This window comes from Bubalus kerabau, chromosome 1, assembly GCF_029407905.1.
Source record: "Bubalus kerabau isolate K-KA32 ecotype Philippines breed swamp buffalo chromosome 1, PCC_UOA_SB_1v2, whole genome shotgun sequence".
NCBI lineage: Eukaryota > Metazoa > Chordata > Mammalia > Artiodactyla > Bovidae > Bubalus > Bubalus kerabau.
In genome coordinates this window covers 111,285,275-111,305,150 of record NC_073624.1, presented here as the reverse complement: position 1 = coordinate 111,305,150, position 19,876 = coordinate 111,285,275, and the positions used below count along the sequence as shown (strand labels likewise).

At 38.0% G+C, this 19,876-nt stretch overlaps 1 protein-coding gene across 3 annotated transcripts in view; it reads right to left on the bottom strand.

The window, feature by feature from the left end:
• Positions 1-19,876, bottom strand: part of PPFIA2 (PTPRF interacting protein alpha 2) — a 496,123-nt gene that overhangs the window by 149,611 nt on the left and 326,636 nt on the right. For all 3 annotated transcript variants that reach the window (XM_055586841.1, XM_055586848.1, XM_055586854.1), the window contains one exon: positions 1,352-1,468. In XM_055586841.1, coding sequence (XP_055442816.1) covers positions 1,352-1,468 — 117 coding nt within the window. The remainder of the gene's footprint in view (positions 1-1,351; positions 1,469-19,876) is intronic.

Here is a 19,876-nt window from a genome sequence, read left to right as displayed (position 1 = left end):
CTATAAAATACATGGATAAAGGCTAAAATACTAAGGCCTTAAAAGAGTTGTTTGCTTCTCAGCTACCAGAATTGATGGCGTTCCTGGGAAATTAGTTTGATTTACTTGACTTCTTTTGCTTTAAAACTTAAAGGAGGAAACATAAGAAGCCCCTTTACTTGTTTCAGTTGGAGAAATGAGGAAATGTGGAATTTATTTTATGATAAGAAGTCTAGGGCTTCCCTGGTGGCTCAGCAGTAAAGAATCCACCTGCAATGTAGGACATGCAGAGATGTAAGCTTGATCCCTGGGTTGGGAAGATCCCTTGGAAAAGGATATGGCAACTCACTCCAGTATTCTTGCCTGGAAAATACCATGGACAGGAGCCTGGCGGGCTACAGTCCGTGAAGTCTCAATGAGTTGGACACGACTTAGTGACTAGACAACAAAGGTCCAGTACTATTTGTATGGTGGTCCAGTCACTTACTTCTTAATCTCTATGTTTTAAAACCTCTTGATATTCACAATGATACCAGTTTAGATACCTGCTTCATGAGCTCTTGACGATTAAGGAGCTCAGCCACCCAAAGCTATAACTTGCAAACACCCAGGAGATGGTCCAAGCCTCATGCGCAGGATGTACAAATACCCATATTTAATATTCATGTGATTCCAGATCTACCAGCATCTGACCTTCTTTCTCTTGGGCTGGGAGCAAGTGGTTCAGCACAGAAAAGTGCAGAAAGGCGCCAGAAGAGACTGTTGGTTTCCTTGACCTTGGTCTATGCCCCACCCACAAGGAAAATCAATTCCTTCTAAAAAAATAGCTAAAGTTGGATGACTTCAGATATCCTTTCATGTAATTTCTCATTAACAGAGGTACTGCTAGAGTACCTCTAGCATCAAACACATGGAAAATGAAAAGTCAACTAAGATATTATCAACATTTTTTGCAGTGATAGGCCACAGATAAGTCACCAATTATACATAGAACCACTTATAAATCAAACTTATTTTACTTTAAACAGTCCTGTATATATATTACTAATATATATATACACAGACATATTTATTCAATTATAGATCTGTTCAGTCAGATATATAATTAAATTCTTCTTAAGAGAATCAAGTTAATAACAAGTATATTTGAATTATATTTATGTGGATAAATATATATATGTGCAAATCCACACACATAATATTTTTGAGAAAATCAGACTATGAGCAATTAATGATAAGGGAAATCATAAGGCACTTTTGACCAAGTCAAAACATAGTGTTTATTACAAGAATTACACAGATATTTCATATTCCTGTCAAACGGTATAGCAAGCACACATTTGCATGTAAGAGCATGTCATATGCATGATACCTTTTCATGGACTTTCTGGCCAGGTTCCATCCCTTCAAGATGTTCAGATTCTGTGGACCCCTCACTTGATACCATTTTCCTTTGTATATGAACATTTTGTTCACGCAAGGCCACAATCTGCAAAATAAAACCACCGTGCCTTTAAAATCTAAAATACCAACATGAAGTATACAAAAATTGAGCTTACTTGAATGTGGTTAAGAACTAGTGAATACAAACAAATAACCATAAAATAACCGTTAAATTTTACTCATTATTTCATAAATATTTCTAAAATTTAGATTAGCATTTTAAAAAATATTTATAATATTTATGCAATGTAAAATTTACTTAAAATATTTTCTAGTTGGAAAATGGAAAAAGTTTGAAATGTTTCTAAAGTGGTAGGATCCATGAGTTTTTAACTCTGAAATTACTTCTTAGTTTATGAAATGCAATAAAATTTGTATTAGTCTGAATCCTTAAAGTATAAAAAAAAATAAGACTGAATACTGAAGACCAATTATGAGCACATTCATCTTCCCTAAGAGACAGTACATGTGCAGTTTTAAAACAAGCAAATAAGTAAACTGGACTTAATTTTGTACCACTGCCATAAGCACTTAGATTTAAATTGGTCTTCTGTCATTATTTTAACAGTCATTATCTTAGTAGTTCTAGTCCAAATATAGTTAATTTACAAAAAGAATTCTCAGAAGGCAATTAATTCTTGTAAAACCTTAGCTCAGTTTGATACACATGATACTTTGAACTAAGAAACAGATTCTCAGATAGTTGCAGTTTAAGTGATCTTAATAATGTACAGAGTGGATGATCATGTTCTAGCATTTTAAAATGGTGTTTTAAAATATATTTGCTATTTATACATATTATTTCAAAAGTACTTTACATTATATCAATACCACAAATTAGTCATTTCTTAGCAAGTTGTATTATAATGTCAACTCAGATATTGAGTCAGTATTGGTTCTAGGGGAAATGAATGTCCATAGTATTCAGTACACAATAAATATGGAATCATATTAAACTTATATGTTGAAATTATAAGATGAACATGTCACATAGACAAATAATTATCCAGTAAGCAAAAGACATCAAGAGACTGGTCATTCATCCTACTGTCTGCCCCTGCCGCTTGTATGCCAGCGGTGTATTCCTGAGAAACAGTGATTGTGCACATGACCTCCAGCAGTTCAACACATTTCTTAAGGGCATATCAACATAATGAAGAACAACTCTGAAAAGGTGCATCTCTCTTGCAGTACTGCGATCACCAAATAATTGGTTCCCTAAAAATACCATTCTTGCCCACCTACAACCTATCCTCCACAAAGCAGCCAGTCATCTTCTAAATTTAAGCTATATTGTATCTCTCTTTAGCTTTCCAAACAACCTCTCTGTTTTTCCCTGTTTAGCATAATTTTAAACTTCTTGACCTTCAGGATCCTTTTGACTACAATGGCTTCCTTTCAGTCCCTCAAACAGACTGGAGTCTTTCTCACTCAGAACTGAGGAACTTGCTCATCTTCCCATCTGAAGCATTCTTCCCCAGCTCAGATTACACCTGACACAGTCATATTTCAAAACTCAGCAGAAAAACATGCTCCTCCGAGAAAGTGTACCTAACCATTATATGTTTTATAATATTGCTTGCTAAGTCACTCCAGTCGTGTCCGACTCTGTGCGACCCCATAGACGGCAGCCCACCAGGCTTCCCCGTCCCTGGGATTCTCCAGGCAAGAACACTGCAGTGGGTTGCCATTTCCTTCTCCAATGCATGAAAGTGAAAAATGAAAGTGAAGTCACTCAGTCGTGTCCGACCCTCAGCGACCCCATGGCCTGCAGCCTTCCAGGCTCCTCCATCCATGGGATTTTCCAGGCAAGAGTACTGGAGTGGGGTGCCATTGCCTTCTCTGGTTTTATAATATATCTGTGTTTATTTCAGTGTGCATCTTACTCATTAAAATCTAATATTTTATTCCTTTATTTACTTACTCACTTTGCTTGTTTATTTAGCTAGCAGAAGTCCTAATGACATCTCATGGGAAAATAATTTTCAAAGGAATACCTTATCGAAAACAACATTTTCAAATGAAACAGCACATTACATTAGTATGTGCAAGGATTGAATATAAATGTTGAATTAAAAAATGAATGGGTATGGAAAACCAAAGAATATAGATCTAACTTATTCAGAAATAACCATAGATAAAGATTTAGAGTGCTTAAGAATCTTCAGGGACATTCCTCTCATGTTGGCATAGAAATGAATTACATCAAAGGAAAAACAGGAGTGAAATAGTCTCTGAATATATCATTTTTATATTACATTCTTAACATCTTGTCTCTTGCAGAAAGGAATAATACTATAGTACTATCAGTACATAATAAAACTTTATTATGAATTTTTTAAAAAATTAAAGAATTGTATATTGAGATCTTACTAAGACAACATCCAGCACCAATGTTAGTCGCTCAGTCGTGTCTGACTCTTTGCAACTCCATGGACTATAGACCACCAGGTTCCTCTGTCCATGGAATTCTCCAAGAAAGAATACTGGAGTGGGTAGCATTCCCTTCTCCAGGGGATCTTCCCGACTCAGGGATCAAACTAGTCTCCTGCATTGCAGGCAGATTATTTATCATCTGAGCTACCAGGGAATCCCAGATAACATTCATGACTTAACAAATAATGTTAAGGCAAAGGTAACAATTAATTTAAAAATTCTTTGCATTTTCTTCCATTATTTAATTTACTCAGAAGTGAAGAGAGACCTTTTAAAAAAATTTCTCACTTTACAGAATAACTTCCATTTGTATAGTAATTCAGATAAATATCAAATATATCCTAGTACCTAAAATAAAGTGGTCATCTGTAAAGATTTACTGAAATGACTCAGTGAAAGGATTAATTAATGACCTTAACTAAAAAAGTCAAAATGTCAAATTCATATAGAAAACTTATACCAATATGGTTGTGCCACTATGTTAAAAATTGCAAACTTCCAGTTTTTCATAACATATACCCATGATACTTTCAAGAAAGATGAACTTTTCAGCCACTAATGTGCCACTAAATCTAAATCTCACAAATTAGATTTCTGAAACTGGAGAACTGATGCAAAATCCTCTATATTCTCTATCATTCTAATATGGTTATATTCTGTTCTATTTTTGCCCAACAACAAATTATCCTAAGTAGTTCTGAAAGCAAAGCTCCGGCCTCTGATTTAATTGTAGGTGTTAATAAGCTTGATTCTTCCTTTCACACTGGGGAAAGTGAGAGGTTCTCTCCAGTGAATACTACTTTGGGGGTAGGGCTCGCTCTTCTGTGTGTGTTCAAAGAGGCAGAGAAGGTCACCTAGAAATCTGTAGCTGAAGGTAGCACAGACCTCTTTAGGAAATTCTCCTGGCTGACTTCACAAACGAATGCAGAAGGTGGCTTGGGAAGTAGTTCACAAATAGCAAGTAGAATGAAAAGCGGCTGATTCTCTGAGCTGTACTGACAGGGGATGCTCTTAAAGGGAGGGCGCAAGTGACTTGTCTGGAATACCAAAGAGGGACTGAATCCCTCATTGCTAAACTGCTAACCCTACTGCAAATAGGGTGGTGTGGTGGGCAAGAGGAATCATTTCTGGGGAGTCTCTGTAGCTTACTCAGTTGCTATGTAACTGCAAGAATGTACTGGGAACCCACCATGTTAAACTATTTTCATCTGCAAGTTAGGTCTTATGACCCACATTTAGCAAGTGATTAAATTGAGACAAAGAGAACTTAATGAGAACTAAGGAATCAAATAAAAGTCCTTATCTTTAGGTTTTCTACTCTATCACATTGTCTTGCATGGCTTTGCATTTGGGCTCTGATAAGTCAGGGGAAGTTAACAGTGGATGAGGGTGGGTAGGAAGCATTTCTTTTCCAAGTACTGTTGTCTGCCCACCCTGGGCTTCCCTGTACTTCATTGAAGTTATGGACCCCTCCCTGAAGAGAGGCACCTGTAGGCAGAACTCTGCGCGCATTTTTACGCATATCAATCCACTGAAGGCCCATGACACTCTGGTCAAGAGTCTTTCCATAATCATTTTAACTGATAAACCATGATTTGTCAAGTGTTTGTTGACCTTTGTTTTTAAATGCCCAGAATTCATTCATATTTCTCTTGGTGAAGACATCTTACATTTTCACTGGGGAATTTTCCTTCTCAGCTCTCATCCTGGACTTCCCAGGCGGTGCTAGAGGCAAAGAACCTGCCTATTGATGCAGGAGATGTAAGAGATGCTGGTTTGATGCCTGGGTTGAGAAGATCCCCTGAAGGAGGGCCTGGCAACCCACTCCAGTATTCTTGCCTGGAGAATACCATGGACAGAGGTGTCTGGTGGGCTACAGTTCATAGGGTCACAAAGAGTTGGACATGACTGAAGCAACTTAGCATGCACTCTAATCCTAGAGACACTGTCAGTCCGGCAGCCAGAGCCCATGGCAGATGGGTGAGCACATGGTCTAAGTCAGCAGCTTACTTAAGAGAAGCTTCTCGCAGAACTATAGGGTAAGAGCCTCTTTCTAGTATGGAAAGTAGGCTAGTGGGATATAATCAGAGTACTGTTTACCATCAGTTCCTCCTCATAGAGAAGCAGGTAGAAATGATGGAGCCCTGATGAACGACTTCTACTGCCGCTTTTAGCCATTTTTAATTCTATCCCTGCTGCTGCTGCTGCTGCTAAGTCGCTTCAGTTGTGTCCGACTCTGTGCGACCCCATAGATGGCAGCCCACCAGGCTCCCCCGTCCCTGGGATTCTCCAGGCAAGAACACTGGAGTGGGTTGCCATTTCCTTCTCCAATGAATGAAAGTGAAAAGTGAAAGTGAAGCCACTCAGTCATGTCTGACTCTTAGCAACCTCATGGATTGCAGCCTACCAGGCTCCTCCATCCATGGAGTTTTCCAGGCAAGAGTACTGGAGTGGGGTGCCATTGCTTATCCCTGACATCTCCATAAAATGAGCCCTAAATTTTGTCTTTGTGCTTAAACTTTGTATTGATTTTCTCTCACTTGCAACTAAAAGTGTCCTTGGAAATATAACAGGGAACATGGAAGGCAACACAGCACATTCAATATTTGAATGGGGATTTGGAAAAATGACTAAGAGTTTATGAGAGAGACAGTAGAAGACAACTTTTCAGTAGTCAGGAGAGCATGAGCTCTTTGTGTCCTGAGTACTGCAGGCTGTTTAATATTCCTGTGGCAAAACATATCTGGAAGAAGATAAAAGAATGACAGGTGACTCAGAAAGCTAAATTATTTCAACTAAAACTCAGGCATCTGTGTGATTGTTGCTCTTTAGCTTATTGGTTTGCCTTGACCCTTCTTTGGGTTTCTTGATAGCTTATTAAGCTTCTGACAGCCTGACTCTGCTTCTAGGCACTCCCAAACCCATTTTATTTCCAAGGCAACTTTCCAAGTTATGTTTTTTTTTTTTTTTCTTTTAACTTTTGCCTCTGTCAGATTGCTTCTGGCCCTTATCAATCTCTGATAAGCTCTGATCTCACACAGTGGACTACGGCTGGTCATGGTGGCCTGTCTTCCAGTCAGGAAAATTCCCCAGTCCCCATTCCTTTATTTCTATCAGACTATTTCAAGCTTTACGGCATGCTTTACGACAGATTCTCTTCTATCCTCTTTCTTTGAAAAACAGTTTTCCTTGATGGTCTGGAGACATTCATTCATTTCACAAATATTCGTTGATATTTCACTGATGATGTATCAGGTGTTAGGGAAATTATTAGGGGGAAAAGGCAGAAACACTTTAATTCATTCTTGTTGGCTGACAGAAACTGTAAACAAAAATAAGTGGAATACATTTTTAAATGGTGATAATTGTAAAGGGAAAATTAAAGCAAGTGAAGTGAAGTCGCTTAGTCGTGTCTGACTCTTTGCGACCCCTTGGATTGTAGCCCATCAGGCTCCTCGGTCCATGGGATTCTCCAGGCATGAATACTGGAGTGGGTTGCCGTTTCCTTCTCCAGGGGATCTTCCTGACCCAGGGATCAAACCCGGGTCTCCTGCATTGTAGGCAGATGCTTTACTGTCTGAGCTACCAGGGAAGCCCAATTAAAGCAAGGGAGGGATGCAATTAGGAACTAAGTGCTTTCTGAGTATAAATCTGAATGAGAGAGAGGAAGCAATGTGGATATCTGGGAGAAAACTTTTCAGGCAGAGGGTTCAGAAAATGAAAATCATTACTGAAAACAAAAGTCTGAGATTCATAAAAATGTTTTAGTGAGTTCTTCATATGATGTAAGATGTCTTCAAAAGATAGCTGAAAGTCGACATCTTGAAAACTGATTCCTTCAAAAGATCACTGAAAATTGATGTCTTGGAAACTTCAGGTGTCAAGAAGTGCACACAAACATGTGATTCTTAAGAGAAAGGTGATTTGGAAGAAAATAATACAGTGTATTTTGTATCTCTATGTTCTCACATTTTGGGATTTCTCAAGTGTTGGAACTATATTAATTCATCCATTGAACAAATGTTCATTGATCATTGTTCTAAGCATGAGACACCACTGGGAGAAAAGTCCTTCCCTCAAGAAGCTTACATTCTAGCAAAGGAAAGGAACAATAAGACAGGAGCAACAAACACCAACAATCTAATGAACTCTTAAAATGTGCCAAAATCTGGGCTTAACACATTATATAAATGTACTTCTTTACATCATCTTTTCATCTAGAGTATCTTTTCTTTTCAAGTTCAAGATTTCTTGAAAGCAGACCCTCCCTAAGATGAATAATTGCACACAAGTAGTTTATTTGGGAGGTGATTCCCAGAAGCATAGCATTTTTAAATATTCCTAAAAGGCCTAGGAGGAATCCTGGCCCTTCTAGTTGTTACTGGTTTCTGACTCTATTTTTTTTTTTCATTTTTCATTTACTTTTAATTGGGGGAAAATGTTGTCTGACTTTGTAAAAGTTTCTTAACCTTAAGGTCATGTTCCTCTGCTATAAAATGAGGGATAATAATACCTATGTTTTAGTGTGTTTGTAAAGTTCTTAGTCAAATATGATGTAAATTAAGTGTTTATTATGTCAATATTCATAATGTAATAATGAGGATCACCTTTATCTTCTTATTCATACTTCATGTTCTAGCTGATGAAGGATTTGCAGTCACACATACTCAAAATGCCACCTTGGCCGTATGCTTTTATATTCATTTGGAATGCTCACACATAGAGATCCTAAAACTCTTGTAAATTCCTCAGTGATAACAGTACTCATTCAGAGCATCTTTTCTTCTAATGGGGGATTCTGGGTGAGCTCCTGGATGGAGGCTCATCACCAGAAGGATCAAGTCATTATTACAAGCTTGGAACTTTTAGCTCCACCAACCATTCTCCAGACAGGGAACAGGGAAATGAATCAGTGATTAATTACTCATTCAATAAATGATTGATCATACCTATGTAATGGAGCTTTCATAAAATTCCCAAAAGTACATGGATTGGGGAACTTCCAGGTTGGTGCACATATCCACATACCGGAAAGTGATGCATCCCAACCCCACAGGGACAGAAGCTCCTGAACTCAGGACCCCCCCAGACCTTATTCATTATATATCCTTCCATCTGGTTGTTAATCTGTATCCTTTATTACTATGTTGTTCAGTTTCTAAGTCGTGTCTGACTCTTTGCAACTCCATGGACTGCAGTACTCCAGGCTCTCCCATACTTGACTAACTCCCAGAGTTTGCTCAAATTCATGTCCACCAAATCAGTGATGCTATCTAACCATCTCATCCTCTGTCTGCCCACTTCTCCTTTTACCTTCAATCTTTCCCAGCATTTAGGTCTTTTCCAATGAGCTGGTTCTTTGCATCAGGTGGCCATAAATGTAGGTAAATGTTTTCCTGAGTTCCATGAACTGCTGCAACAAATTAATCGGACCCAAGTAGGGGTTAGTGGGAGTCTCTGATTTGTACCCAATTAGCCAGAAGCACAAATGACAAATTGGACTTGCAAGTGGCATATGAAGGAGGCTGGGCGTGGTCTAGTGGAACTGAGCCCTTGACCTGTAGGATCTGATGCTACCTCCAGTGTCAGAACTGTTGGCAGTGTCAGAACTGAGTTAAACTCTAGGACATCCTGCTGGTGTTGCAGTGAATTGCTTGGTAGGGGAAGTGTTGCTGTCAGAAGTGTTGGTAAGTATGATAGTAGTGTGAGAGTAAAGGAGAATCATAGGAGGAAGAAGAGAGTTTTTCTTACATACCTTTCCTCCTTAACTGCCTCTCATCATCTTTTATGACTTAGCTGTTATAATCAACAAGAGAGTATAAAATGCAGTACTTGGATGCAATCTCAAAAATGCCAGAATGGTCTCTGTTCGTTTCCAAGGAAAACCATTCAATATCATGGTAATCCAAGCCTATGCCCTGACCAGTAATGCTGAAGAAGCTGAAGTTGAATGGTTCTGTGAAGACCTACAAGACCTTCTAGAACTTGTATATACCCCCAAAAGATGTCATTTTCATTATAGGGGACTGGAATGCAAAGGTAGGAAGTCAAGAAACACCTGGAGTAAAAGGAAAATTTGGCCTTGGAGTACAAAATGAAGCAGGGCAAAGGCTAATAGAGTTTTGCCAAGAGAACGCACTGGTCATAGCAAACACCCTCTTCCAACAACACAAGAGAAGACTCTACACATGGACATCACCAGATGGTCAACACCGAAATCAGACTGATTATAGTCTTTGCAGCCAAAGACGGAGAAGCTCTATACGGTCATCAAAAATAAGACCAGTAGCTGACTGTGGCTCAAATCATGAACTCCTTACTGCCAAATTTAGACTTAAATTGAAGACAGTAGGGAAAACCCCTAGATCATTAGGCATGACCTAAATCAAATCCCTTATGATTATACAGTGGAAGTGAGAAATAGATTTAAGAGATTAGATCAGATAGACAGAGTGCCTGAAGAACTATGGATGGAGGTTCGTGACACTGTACAGGAGACAGGGATCAAGACCATCCTCAAGAAAAAGAAATGCAAAAAAGCAAAATGGCTGTCTGAGGAGGCCTTACAAATAGCTGTGAAAAGAAGACAAGCTAAAGGCAAAGGAGAAAAGGAAAGATATACCCATTTGAATGCAGATTTCCAAAGAATACCAAGGAGAGATAGGAAAGCCTTCCTCACTGATCAATGCAAAAAATAAAGGAAAACAATAGAATGGGAAAGACTAGAGATCTCTTCAAGAAAATTAGAGATACCAAGGGAACTTTTCTAAGATGGGCACAATAAAGGACAGAAATGGTATGAACCTAACAGAAGCAGAAGATATTAAGAAGAGGTGGCAAGAATACATAGAAGAACTGTACAAAATAGAACTTCACGACCCAGATAATCACAATGGTGTGATCACTCACCTAAAGCCAGACATTCTGGAATGTGAAGTCCAGTGGGCCTTAGGAAGCTTCACTATGAACAAAGCTACTGGAGGTGATGGAATTGCAGTCGAGCAATTTCAAATCATGAAAGGTGATGCTGTGAAAGTGCTGCACTCCATATGCCAGCAAATTTGGAAAACTCAGCAGTGGCCATAGGACTAGAAAAGGTCAGTTTTCATTCAAATACCAAAGAAAGGCATTCTGAAAGGCAAAGAATGCTCAAACTACTGAACAACTGCACTCATCTCAAATGCTAGCAAAGTAATGCTCAAAATTCTCCATGCCAGGCTTCAACAGTACTAGAACCATGAATTTCCAGATGTTTAAGCTGGAGTTAGAAAAGGCAGCGTAACCAGAGATCAAATTGCCAACATCTGTTGGATCACTGAAAAAGCAATAGAGTTCCAGAAAAATATTTACTTCTGCTTTATTGACTATGCCAAAGCCTTTGACTATGTGGATCACAACAAACTGTGGAAAATTCTTCAAGAGATGAGAATATCAGACCACTTGACCTGCCTCCTGAGAAATCTGCAGGTCAGGAAGCAACAGTTAGAATTGCATATGGAACAACAGACTGGTTCCAAATCAGGATAGGAGTACGTCAAGGCTGTACACTGTCACCCTTCTTATTTAACTTATATGCAGAGTACATCATGCAAAATGCTGGGCTGGATAAAGCACAAGCTGGAATCAAGATTGCTGGGAGAAACATCAATAACTTCAGATATTCAAGGAACCTCAGTTCAAAGGGAGAGTGTCTTATGAGTCTTAGGTTTAAGGCAGATGACACCACCCATTTATGGCAGAAAGCAAAGAACTAAAGAGCCTCTTAATGAAAGTGAAAGAGGAGAGTGAAAAAGTTGGCTTAAAGTTCAACATTCAGAAAACTAAGAGCATGGCATTTGGTTCCATCACTTCATGGCAAACAGATGGGGAAACAATGGAAATAGTGACAGACTTTATTTTTGGGGCTCCAAAATCACTGCAGATGATGACTGCAGCCATGAAATTAAAAGACGCTTGCTTCTTGAAAGAAAAGTTATGACAAACCTAGACAGCATATTAAAAAGCAGAGATATTACTTTGCCAACAAAAGCCCGTCTAGTCAAGGCTATGGTTTTTCCAGTAGTCATGTATGGATATGAGAGTTGGACTATAAAGTAAATTTAGCACCAAAGAATTGATCCTTTTTTTTTTTTTTAATTTTATTTTATTTTTAAACTTTACATAATTGTATTAGTTTTGCCAAATATCAAAATGAATCCGCCACAGGTAAACATGTGTTCCCCATCCTGAACCCTCCTCCCTCCTCCCTCCCCATTCCATCCCTCTGGGTCATCCCAGTGCACCAGCCTGTGGTGTTGAAGAAGACTCTTGAGTCCTTTTGATTGCTAGGAGATCCAACCAGTCTATTCTAAAGGAAATCAGTCCTGAATATTCATTGGAAGGACTGATGCTGAAGCTGAAACCCCAATACTTTGGCTACTTGCTGTGAAGAGCTGAGTCATTTGAAAAGGCCCTGATGCTGGGAAAGACTGAAGGTGAGAGAAGAAAGGGATGACAGAGGATGAGATGGTTGGATGGCATCACCAACTCTATGGACATGAGTTTGGGTAAACTCTGGGAGTTGTTTGATGGATAGGGAGGCCTGGCATGCTGCAGTCCATGGGGTCGCAAAGAGTCAGACACAACTGAACTGAGCTGACTGAACTATTATGTCACTCACTTTGGGATGGGTGGCACCCCAGTGATTTAAGTTACAAAATTCCTTAGCATTCTCCAGTAACTCATATCATACAAATTATCACTCTTCAGCATGACTGACTGGCTGTTTTTTCTCTGCCCATTTTGACACTGAGTTTCTTGAAATCAGAAACTATATCTGATTGATTATTCCCAGTTCTTAGTAACTTGTTGACAAGTAGAGAGCACTCTAGAAATATTTATGGAGTGTTGAATGACAGCAGACTGTATGAACGGAAAAGACCTATGGGGAGTTGGAAAAATACTCGAGAATGTATATATGGAGAAGAAAACTAGTTATCCACATTAAAGACCATATGAACTTGAAGTCTTTCCTAATGTTCATATTACATGATTCAAGGTTAAAAAAGGCACCCTGGGTGTGGAAGAGCTCACTGGGTAAATAAAGAAAGAAAAGAACAAGAAATATTGCCATAGTCTTGTAGAGTATTCACAGGTCTCGGTGTGAGGAGGCAGACAAAGCAGACAGCAAGGGCAACTGCACAGGAGGGTCGGAATAGGATCACGGAAGGGCAGCTTAAGGAATGTCTATAAGAAGTAGTACATAAATACAAAGTAATAGGAAATGTCATTGTGTCTTAAAACATTAAAAAAACATTCACAATTGTGACCTAGGTAACGTGATTCAGGTGCACTGAAGCAGCACTGTGCTTACATGCTTTAGATTTAGAAGAGATTTACATTAGATGCAATGTGTAATTCCAAGGGTATCTAGGAATTTATTCGTGCCAAAAAATTCTTAAATTGGACACAGAAAAGCAATGTAAATTAACTGTCACTTTCCCCCTTTTCCCTCATATTTTTGAAAATGTTAATGCACAGGATGTTTCCCTGAGGTTGAATGAGGAAGGAAGACAATAAGAAATAGGAGCTTAGAAATTAAATTTCTAATTAAGAACAGCTAACAATAATACAGTTGCTGAATGTTGAAAATTAATCATATGCCACATATCCCTGGTGGCTCAGAAGGTAAAGCATCTGCCTGCAGTGCGGGAGACCTGGGTTTGATCCCTGGGTTGGGAAGATCCCCTGGAAAAGGAAATGGCAACCCACTCCAGTACTCTTGCCTGGAAAATCCCATGGATGGAGGAGCCTGGTAGGTTAGAGTCATGGGGTTGCAAAGAGTTGGACACGACTGAGCAACTTCACTTTCACTTTTCATATGCAAAGCAATTCATATACTCTTACATTATTTCATTTAATCTTCCCAGTAACCTTATATATTTGGTATTATTTTTATTTTACAAATTAGGTAATTAACATAAGGGGAATAAGTAATATATTCAAAGTCTGTAGAAAAGGATATGATAGAGACAGGTTTTCAATCCAGGTATGATACCTTTCAAAGGGATGGTTTTTAAGTATTATGTTATAATGCCTTTTGAAAAGTAATGAAGTCATTCACTGTATACACAATCCAAATATTTATCTAGGTCATGACTACAGTTCTGTGGTCTGATGGTAGGGGAATTTACCTGCCCTGATTTGGCAAACAATTTAGACACAAAATATGTCTTCAATTATTTTTTGGGAATAAAAATCATGCTGTTTACATTATTTATCATTTTTATTTATAACTCTTCTGTGGCACAGGTATGTCATTTTATGTTGAAAACTTTCCAAACTTTTAAAATAAATCATGTCTACCATCCTCATGCTAATTCTCTAGAGATTTTCATTCTGATGTTTTTAAATTTATATTTGCCTTTACCTATTCAACAACAACTTCCAGGCAGTGCCCACATCTAATTAGCAAGATTCTTTTCATCTATTTTTACTCCAAACTCAATTAACAATTCCAAGAGTGAGACTTAGAGAAGTCTCACTACACCAACACATAATTTGGCTTCTGCACAAATAACTTATTCTAATTTAGTTGAATTCTCTGCTTAGATTACACTGATGTTCCAACAACAAAAAACAAAGACAAGAAACTAGTAGAGCAGTAGGGATTCATAATTTATATTTAAGCAACTCTCCAGACACAACAGTTTGGATTTGTGTTGTTATCTATTAATTGGGAAACCAAAAAGATTGAGACACTTATTCAAAATAGAACTAAGGACACTAAGCCAATAGCAATTTCACTTTCCAACTCTGGCTTTTGGACATGAAATTTAAAAGCATCACTGAAACATATTAAAACCAGTGTAAAGTAACTTTATGTAGTTCAGTGCAGTTCGATCAGTTCATGTGTAATATTCATTTTCAATGTTTGTCCGTGAGAATGGATAAACTAAAAACCTATATAACAGAACTGGTCCATTGAATGATCAAATTGCTTTGAGATGAGACTCAGAGGTTTACATTGTGAGGATTCACCTCTTGTCAAGTTCAAAAAAATAGTTACTTAATAACTTAATGAGTGAATCCATTTTTTCTAATGAATGACTGAATAGCTTGGAAGGAGGAAGTATAGTTTAAGTTGGTGGTTGTTTAGAATTTTTACCACTGCTCTATCTCTGTTCAGTCAACAAATGTTTATTGAATGAATGAGAACACACTATACATTTTTTTTTAATTCCTCCATTTTGACTGATGAACCTCCCCAATTCCCATTAGATGAATTGACTAGGAACTATAATTTCGGTCAGTTGTGTCCGACTCTTCATTACCCCACGGACTATACAGTCCATGGAATTCTCTAGGCCAGAATATTGGACTGGGTAGCCTTTCCCTTCTCCATTAATTTGTATGCACATCACCTTAAATTTCTGGTGATCTTTTGATGAAAAATATAGTATACGAACAGTACATGAATTTTGACTGCTTCCAAATTTTATATCTGAACTGATTTGGCTTATCTCTAAAAACAAGGATACTCTGTCTGACTGTGGAATCTAAGCTTATTTAGTTCTTAATGATGAAAAAATTCTTTTAAAAATAATATTAAACATTTGAAGACTGATTCTTAAAATAACAGGCCTGGAAAACTGCTATTTTTAGTTTTAAGTTTAAGACAACAGTAGCAATAGCAAAAACTTCAGATGTTTGCTTAGATAGATTTGCTTTTATGGTGGATGATTATAATCTCTATCTCCAACATTAACTATAGCATCCAAAAAAGCTATGTTTTTAATATAGTGATTGATACATAATTCTAATATAAATTCAACTCCCTATCAAATAAATCTCTATTCTGTTCATCTGATCGGTATTTGAGTCATTACATTTTTTGGATACTTGGTTACTCTTTATTTTTTTTATTTCCACTACTCAAATTGTTGTCTGATATTTAAAATGACAATAAAATCAAATGCCAGCATTTTCATTAGCAGCATATAAATGGCTTCAGAAAATATAAACCACTTAAATTGGACAGAATTAGTGGATATTGTTAAGGCACTATAAAGCTATTGCAGTAGATTAGCAGCTAAGATTGGGAAAAGATAAAAGAATAGGAATAAAAATGACCGAGGAAACTGCTAGTGTGATAAAGTACAAGAATTAGTCCAGAGAACAAAAGCAAAAATTAAGTCCTAAAAGAGTTTTCTAAAAGTATCAGTAAATAGGAAAACACACATTGGAAAAAAATATTTTTCACTGAAAGCAGGTAAGCCTCTGTTGAAAATATAAATAAGCAAATAAATAAATGAGGACAGGTGGAAAATATTCACTGAAGTACACGAAAGACACTGAGAAGTGCACCACCACGCGTAAGAAGCAAAATTTGGTGTTGAGTGCTGAGAATGACGGCAGCCACTTAGCTGAAGGTTTTGAATGTCATGGAAAAAATATATTACAATCTCTATCACCCAGGAAGATGCCATTGCTTACAACTTTCCCTGCCCAAAGAGAACAGCAGAATTCTATTTAGAAATAAACTGATGTTTGTTTAATTAGAAAAGGAGACCAGTAAGTTGAGGTAGCTTTAATGCCAGGGTAAGAATGGCACCCTACTCCAGTACTCTTGCCTGGAAAATCCCATGGACGGAGGAGCCTGGTAGGCTGCAGTCCATGGGGTTGCTAAGAGTTGGACACGACTGAGCGACTTCACTTTCCTTTTCACTTTCATGTACTGGAGAAGGAAATGGCAACCCACTCCAGTGTTCTTGCCTGGAGAGTCCCGGGGACGGGGGAGCCTGGTGGGCTGCCGTCTATGGGGTCGCACAGAGTCAGACACGACTGAAGCGACTTAGCAGCAGTAGCAGCAGCAGCCTATAGAAGTAAACCAAAATTTAAGCCTGTAACGCCTCAAGGTTGCGAAATTGAAGCGCTTAGGATAACCAACCATGGACAGCCAACCAGGCTTTATTTTTTAAGCTGTCATCAATTGAATACTGTAATTTCTCTTCTTTGTTTCTGCACTGTATCTGAGGTTCTCCCTTGGCTCCTGTGGTGGAGCACTCCTGATCATGCATTCCTGGTTTGACATTGCTTGATTTGAGTTGATTTGTTTTCAAATAAACTCTTACAAAGTTTTGATTTGCCTCAGTTTATCTTTCAACTCTTGGGTCACAATGAAAAAAAGCAAATAGGACTTACTAAAGGTGTTGATTATGATAAAGTATCAATACTTCTTGACAGAGAACAAGGCTTCCTTCTTCATACTCGCCACAATCACTTCCCCTAAGGACCATTATTCTGTAACGTCAGAAGTATCAAAAATGCTAATTTGGTTTGGGCTTCAGCCAAAAGCAGAGGAATGACTGAAGTAATTATCCTTCCTCCTCCAAAGAAATAAAAAAGAGGGCAAAATAAGGAGACCAAGTTATGCTGAGAAGAAGAAGGTCACAGGAACCTGAATAGTCCAATGATTCCCTGCTGCTGCTGCTGCGTCGCTTCAGTCGTGTCCGACTCTGTGCGACCCCATTGACGGCAGCCCACCAGGCTCCCCCGTCCCTGGGATTCTCCAGGCAAGAACACTGGAGTGGGTCCAATGACTCCCTACATGATGTATTTATGCAGTGGCAAGTATACTCTGAGACTTATGAATCTCTGTCTTCAAAATCCTCAATATATTTTATGAATTATGCTGACATGAATAAAAGCTTCTTTAGTTATTTCATGTATATTAAGCAGTATTACATTTCATCAAGCAAATACTGATTATTAAATTAATCAAGGTAAGTCTACATAATATTAATCACATCTCTGTCATCTGTTTATTCAAGTGCAGCCCATCCGCTGTTAGAAAATTTGGGGTGTTTTAGAATGAACATTATGTTTTAGTAATCCAAACATGCTGTATTTCCATCAACAAATATTTGAAAAGACTGCATTAAAATTCATCCCTGCGATTTGAGTACTAACCAGGCTTGGATTCTGCTTCAGAGATCAGACAAAATATTGGGACCTTCTGGGGTTTGGGGGTAGAGAATAATGGGAAGTTGCTGCTTGATAGGTATGAAGTTTCAGTTATGCAAGAGGGATCATTTCTAGAGATCCACTGCACTACATGTGGGTTACAGTCAATGCTATGATATTGTACACTTTAAAATATGTTAGGCGTTAGAATAACTCCCTAAGTCCAACATGAAGCCACATCAGCACACCAGAACTTGGGTAACTTTTGTGTCCTTGTAAATGCTTTACTTGATCAGAAAAGCAGCACGTCTGGTCAGCCAATGCCAAATGCCAAGCCAACCCTGGGCCTTTTCACTCCTATCAAGGTGACAAATGCCGCCCCAGCCAATCAGATGTTTTCTATTACTTGTTCTTTACTCTTTATCTTATAAAACCTTCTTGCCTTCCATCTCATTTTGCAGTTCTCTGAAAAGAGACTATTTCATGGAGTGATAAATAAAGCTGGTCTGTATCAGCTTAATTGTTTCCTTCAAAATTTTTTTAATGGAGGATAGATCTCATCTAAGTGCTCTTATGACAAAAGCAAAAATAAAAACAAAACGAAACCAAAAAAAGAACCAAGGGGAATTTTTGGAGGTTGATATACAAGTTGAGTACCTTGATTGTGGTGATGCTATCATGAGTGTATGCATATGTCCAAACTCATCAAGATGCATATTTTAAAGTGTACTTTTTATATATCAGCTATACCTCAATGATGCTTAAAAAATCAAAATGGCCAACAGGCATATGAAAAAAATAAAATAAATCTCTTTGGAGATGGACTATACTATCCTTTCAGTACCATGAGAAACGACCTTTTCACTTTTTTCAGCCAGGCAGGGCTAACACTGTAAGAACACAGTTGATTTTTTTCCCTCCAATCAGGGCAGAAGTGACAAAATTATAGGCTATGTCTTGCAACAATTCCTTTTAGCTCCGTTATGCTAAGGGAAGGAGTCTTAAGGCAAATAAAAGTATTTCAAGGTGCTTGAAAGTACTTGAAAAACTGTAGAAGGCAGAAACCATATCCATTAGTATTTCTTGCGTATAAAAAAGCAAGCCAGGGTAATAAAAAGGATTCATCCACTTAGTTCCTTCCTTGAACATCACAAAGGAAGTATACTAAACCCACTGTTCTCAAGAATCCCTTTTAAAACAATCCATTTAATTGGGTTCTAACAGTAATAATCTTGTGTTATATTCATTTGCATGCATTTTAATATTGTATTTATATGACTTTAAAATGTGTACATATTATAAAATGTCAAAATGGGAATTGTCCAGAACTTATGTAGTCTTTATACCTTTTGTTAATGAATGAAGAAAGTGATATTTACAGAGAGTAAATGATAAACCACATCCCATACTCGATAACTGCCAGCTGGTCAGTCCTACTGTGGACACACTTCACCTCTACAGATCTCAATTCAATTGTCTTATTAAACAGAGGTCCAACAGAATCATGGCTGAAAACATCAATGTCAACATCAATAGCAAAAAGATTTACTGAAAAATATGATGTGCCCAGCACAGTTTTAAGCACTCTATGTGTCACCCACAAATTGGCACTTGCCATTGGCTCTTGCAGTCTGCAAGGTCTGAGCTCCAGAAGGTGTTGGCTTCAACATCTCCTGAAAGGAGTTCAGGGTGGGCATCAGGAGTGAGGCATTCTGAAAAAAAACTGGCAGAACTAGTCTTCAGGTGGTTAGATATTTTCAGGAGAAGATTTTATGAGCCCAATTCTCACATTTCCTCATACCTAGAAAAGCACTAAAATCCTTCATGACTAGCAATAACCTTCTGCAAAAAATAAGTGCTGGATTGCATGGACTTCCCCTTCACAAAAATCACCTATTTTTTGACTTTCCTCTTGACTCTTTGGAGCTGTTTCTCAGAGCTACCTGAAATGCTGTCTCCCAAGCTATAGACTTCATTTTGCCCCAAATAAAACTTAACTCACAAATCTAACATTCTGCATTAATTTTCAGTCAAAAATGTATTAACTCACTTAAACCTCTTGACAACCTGATGA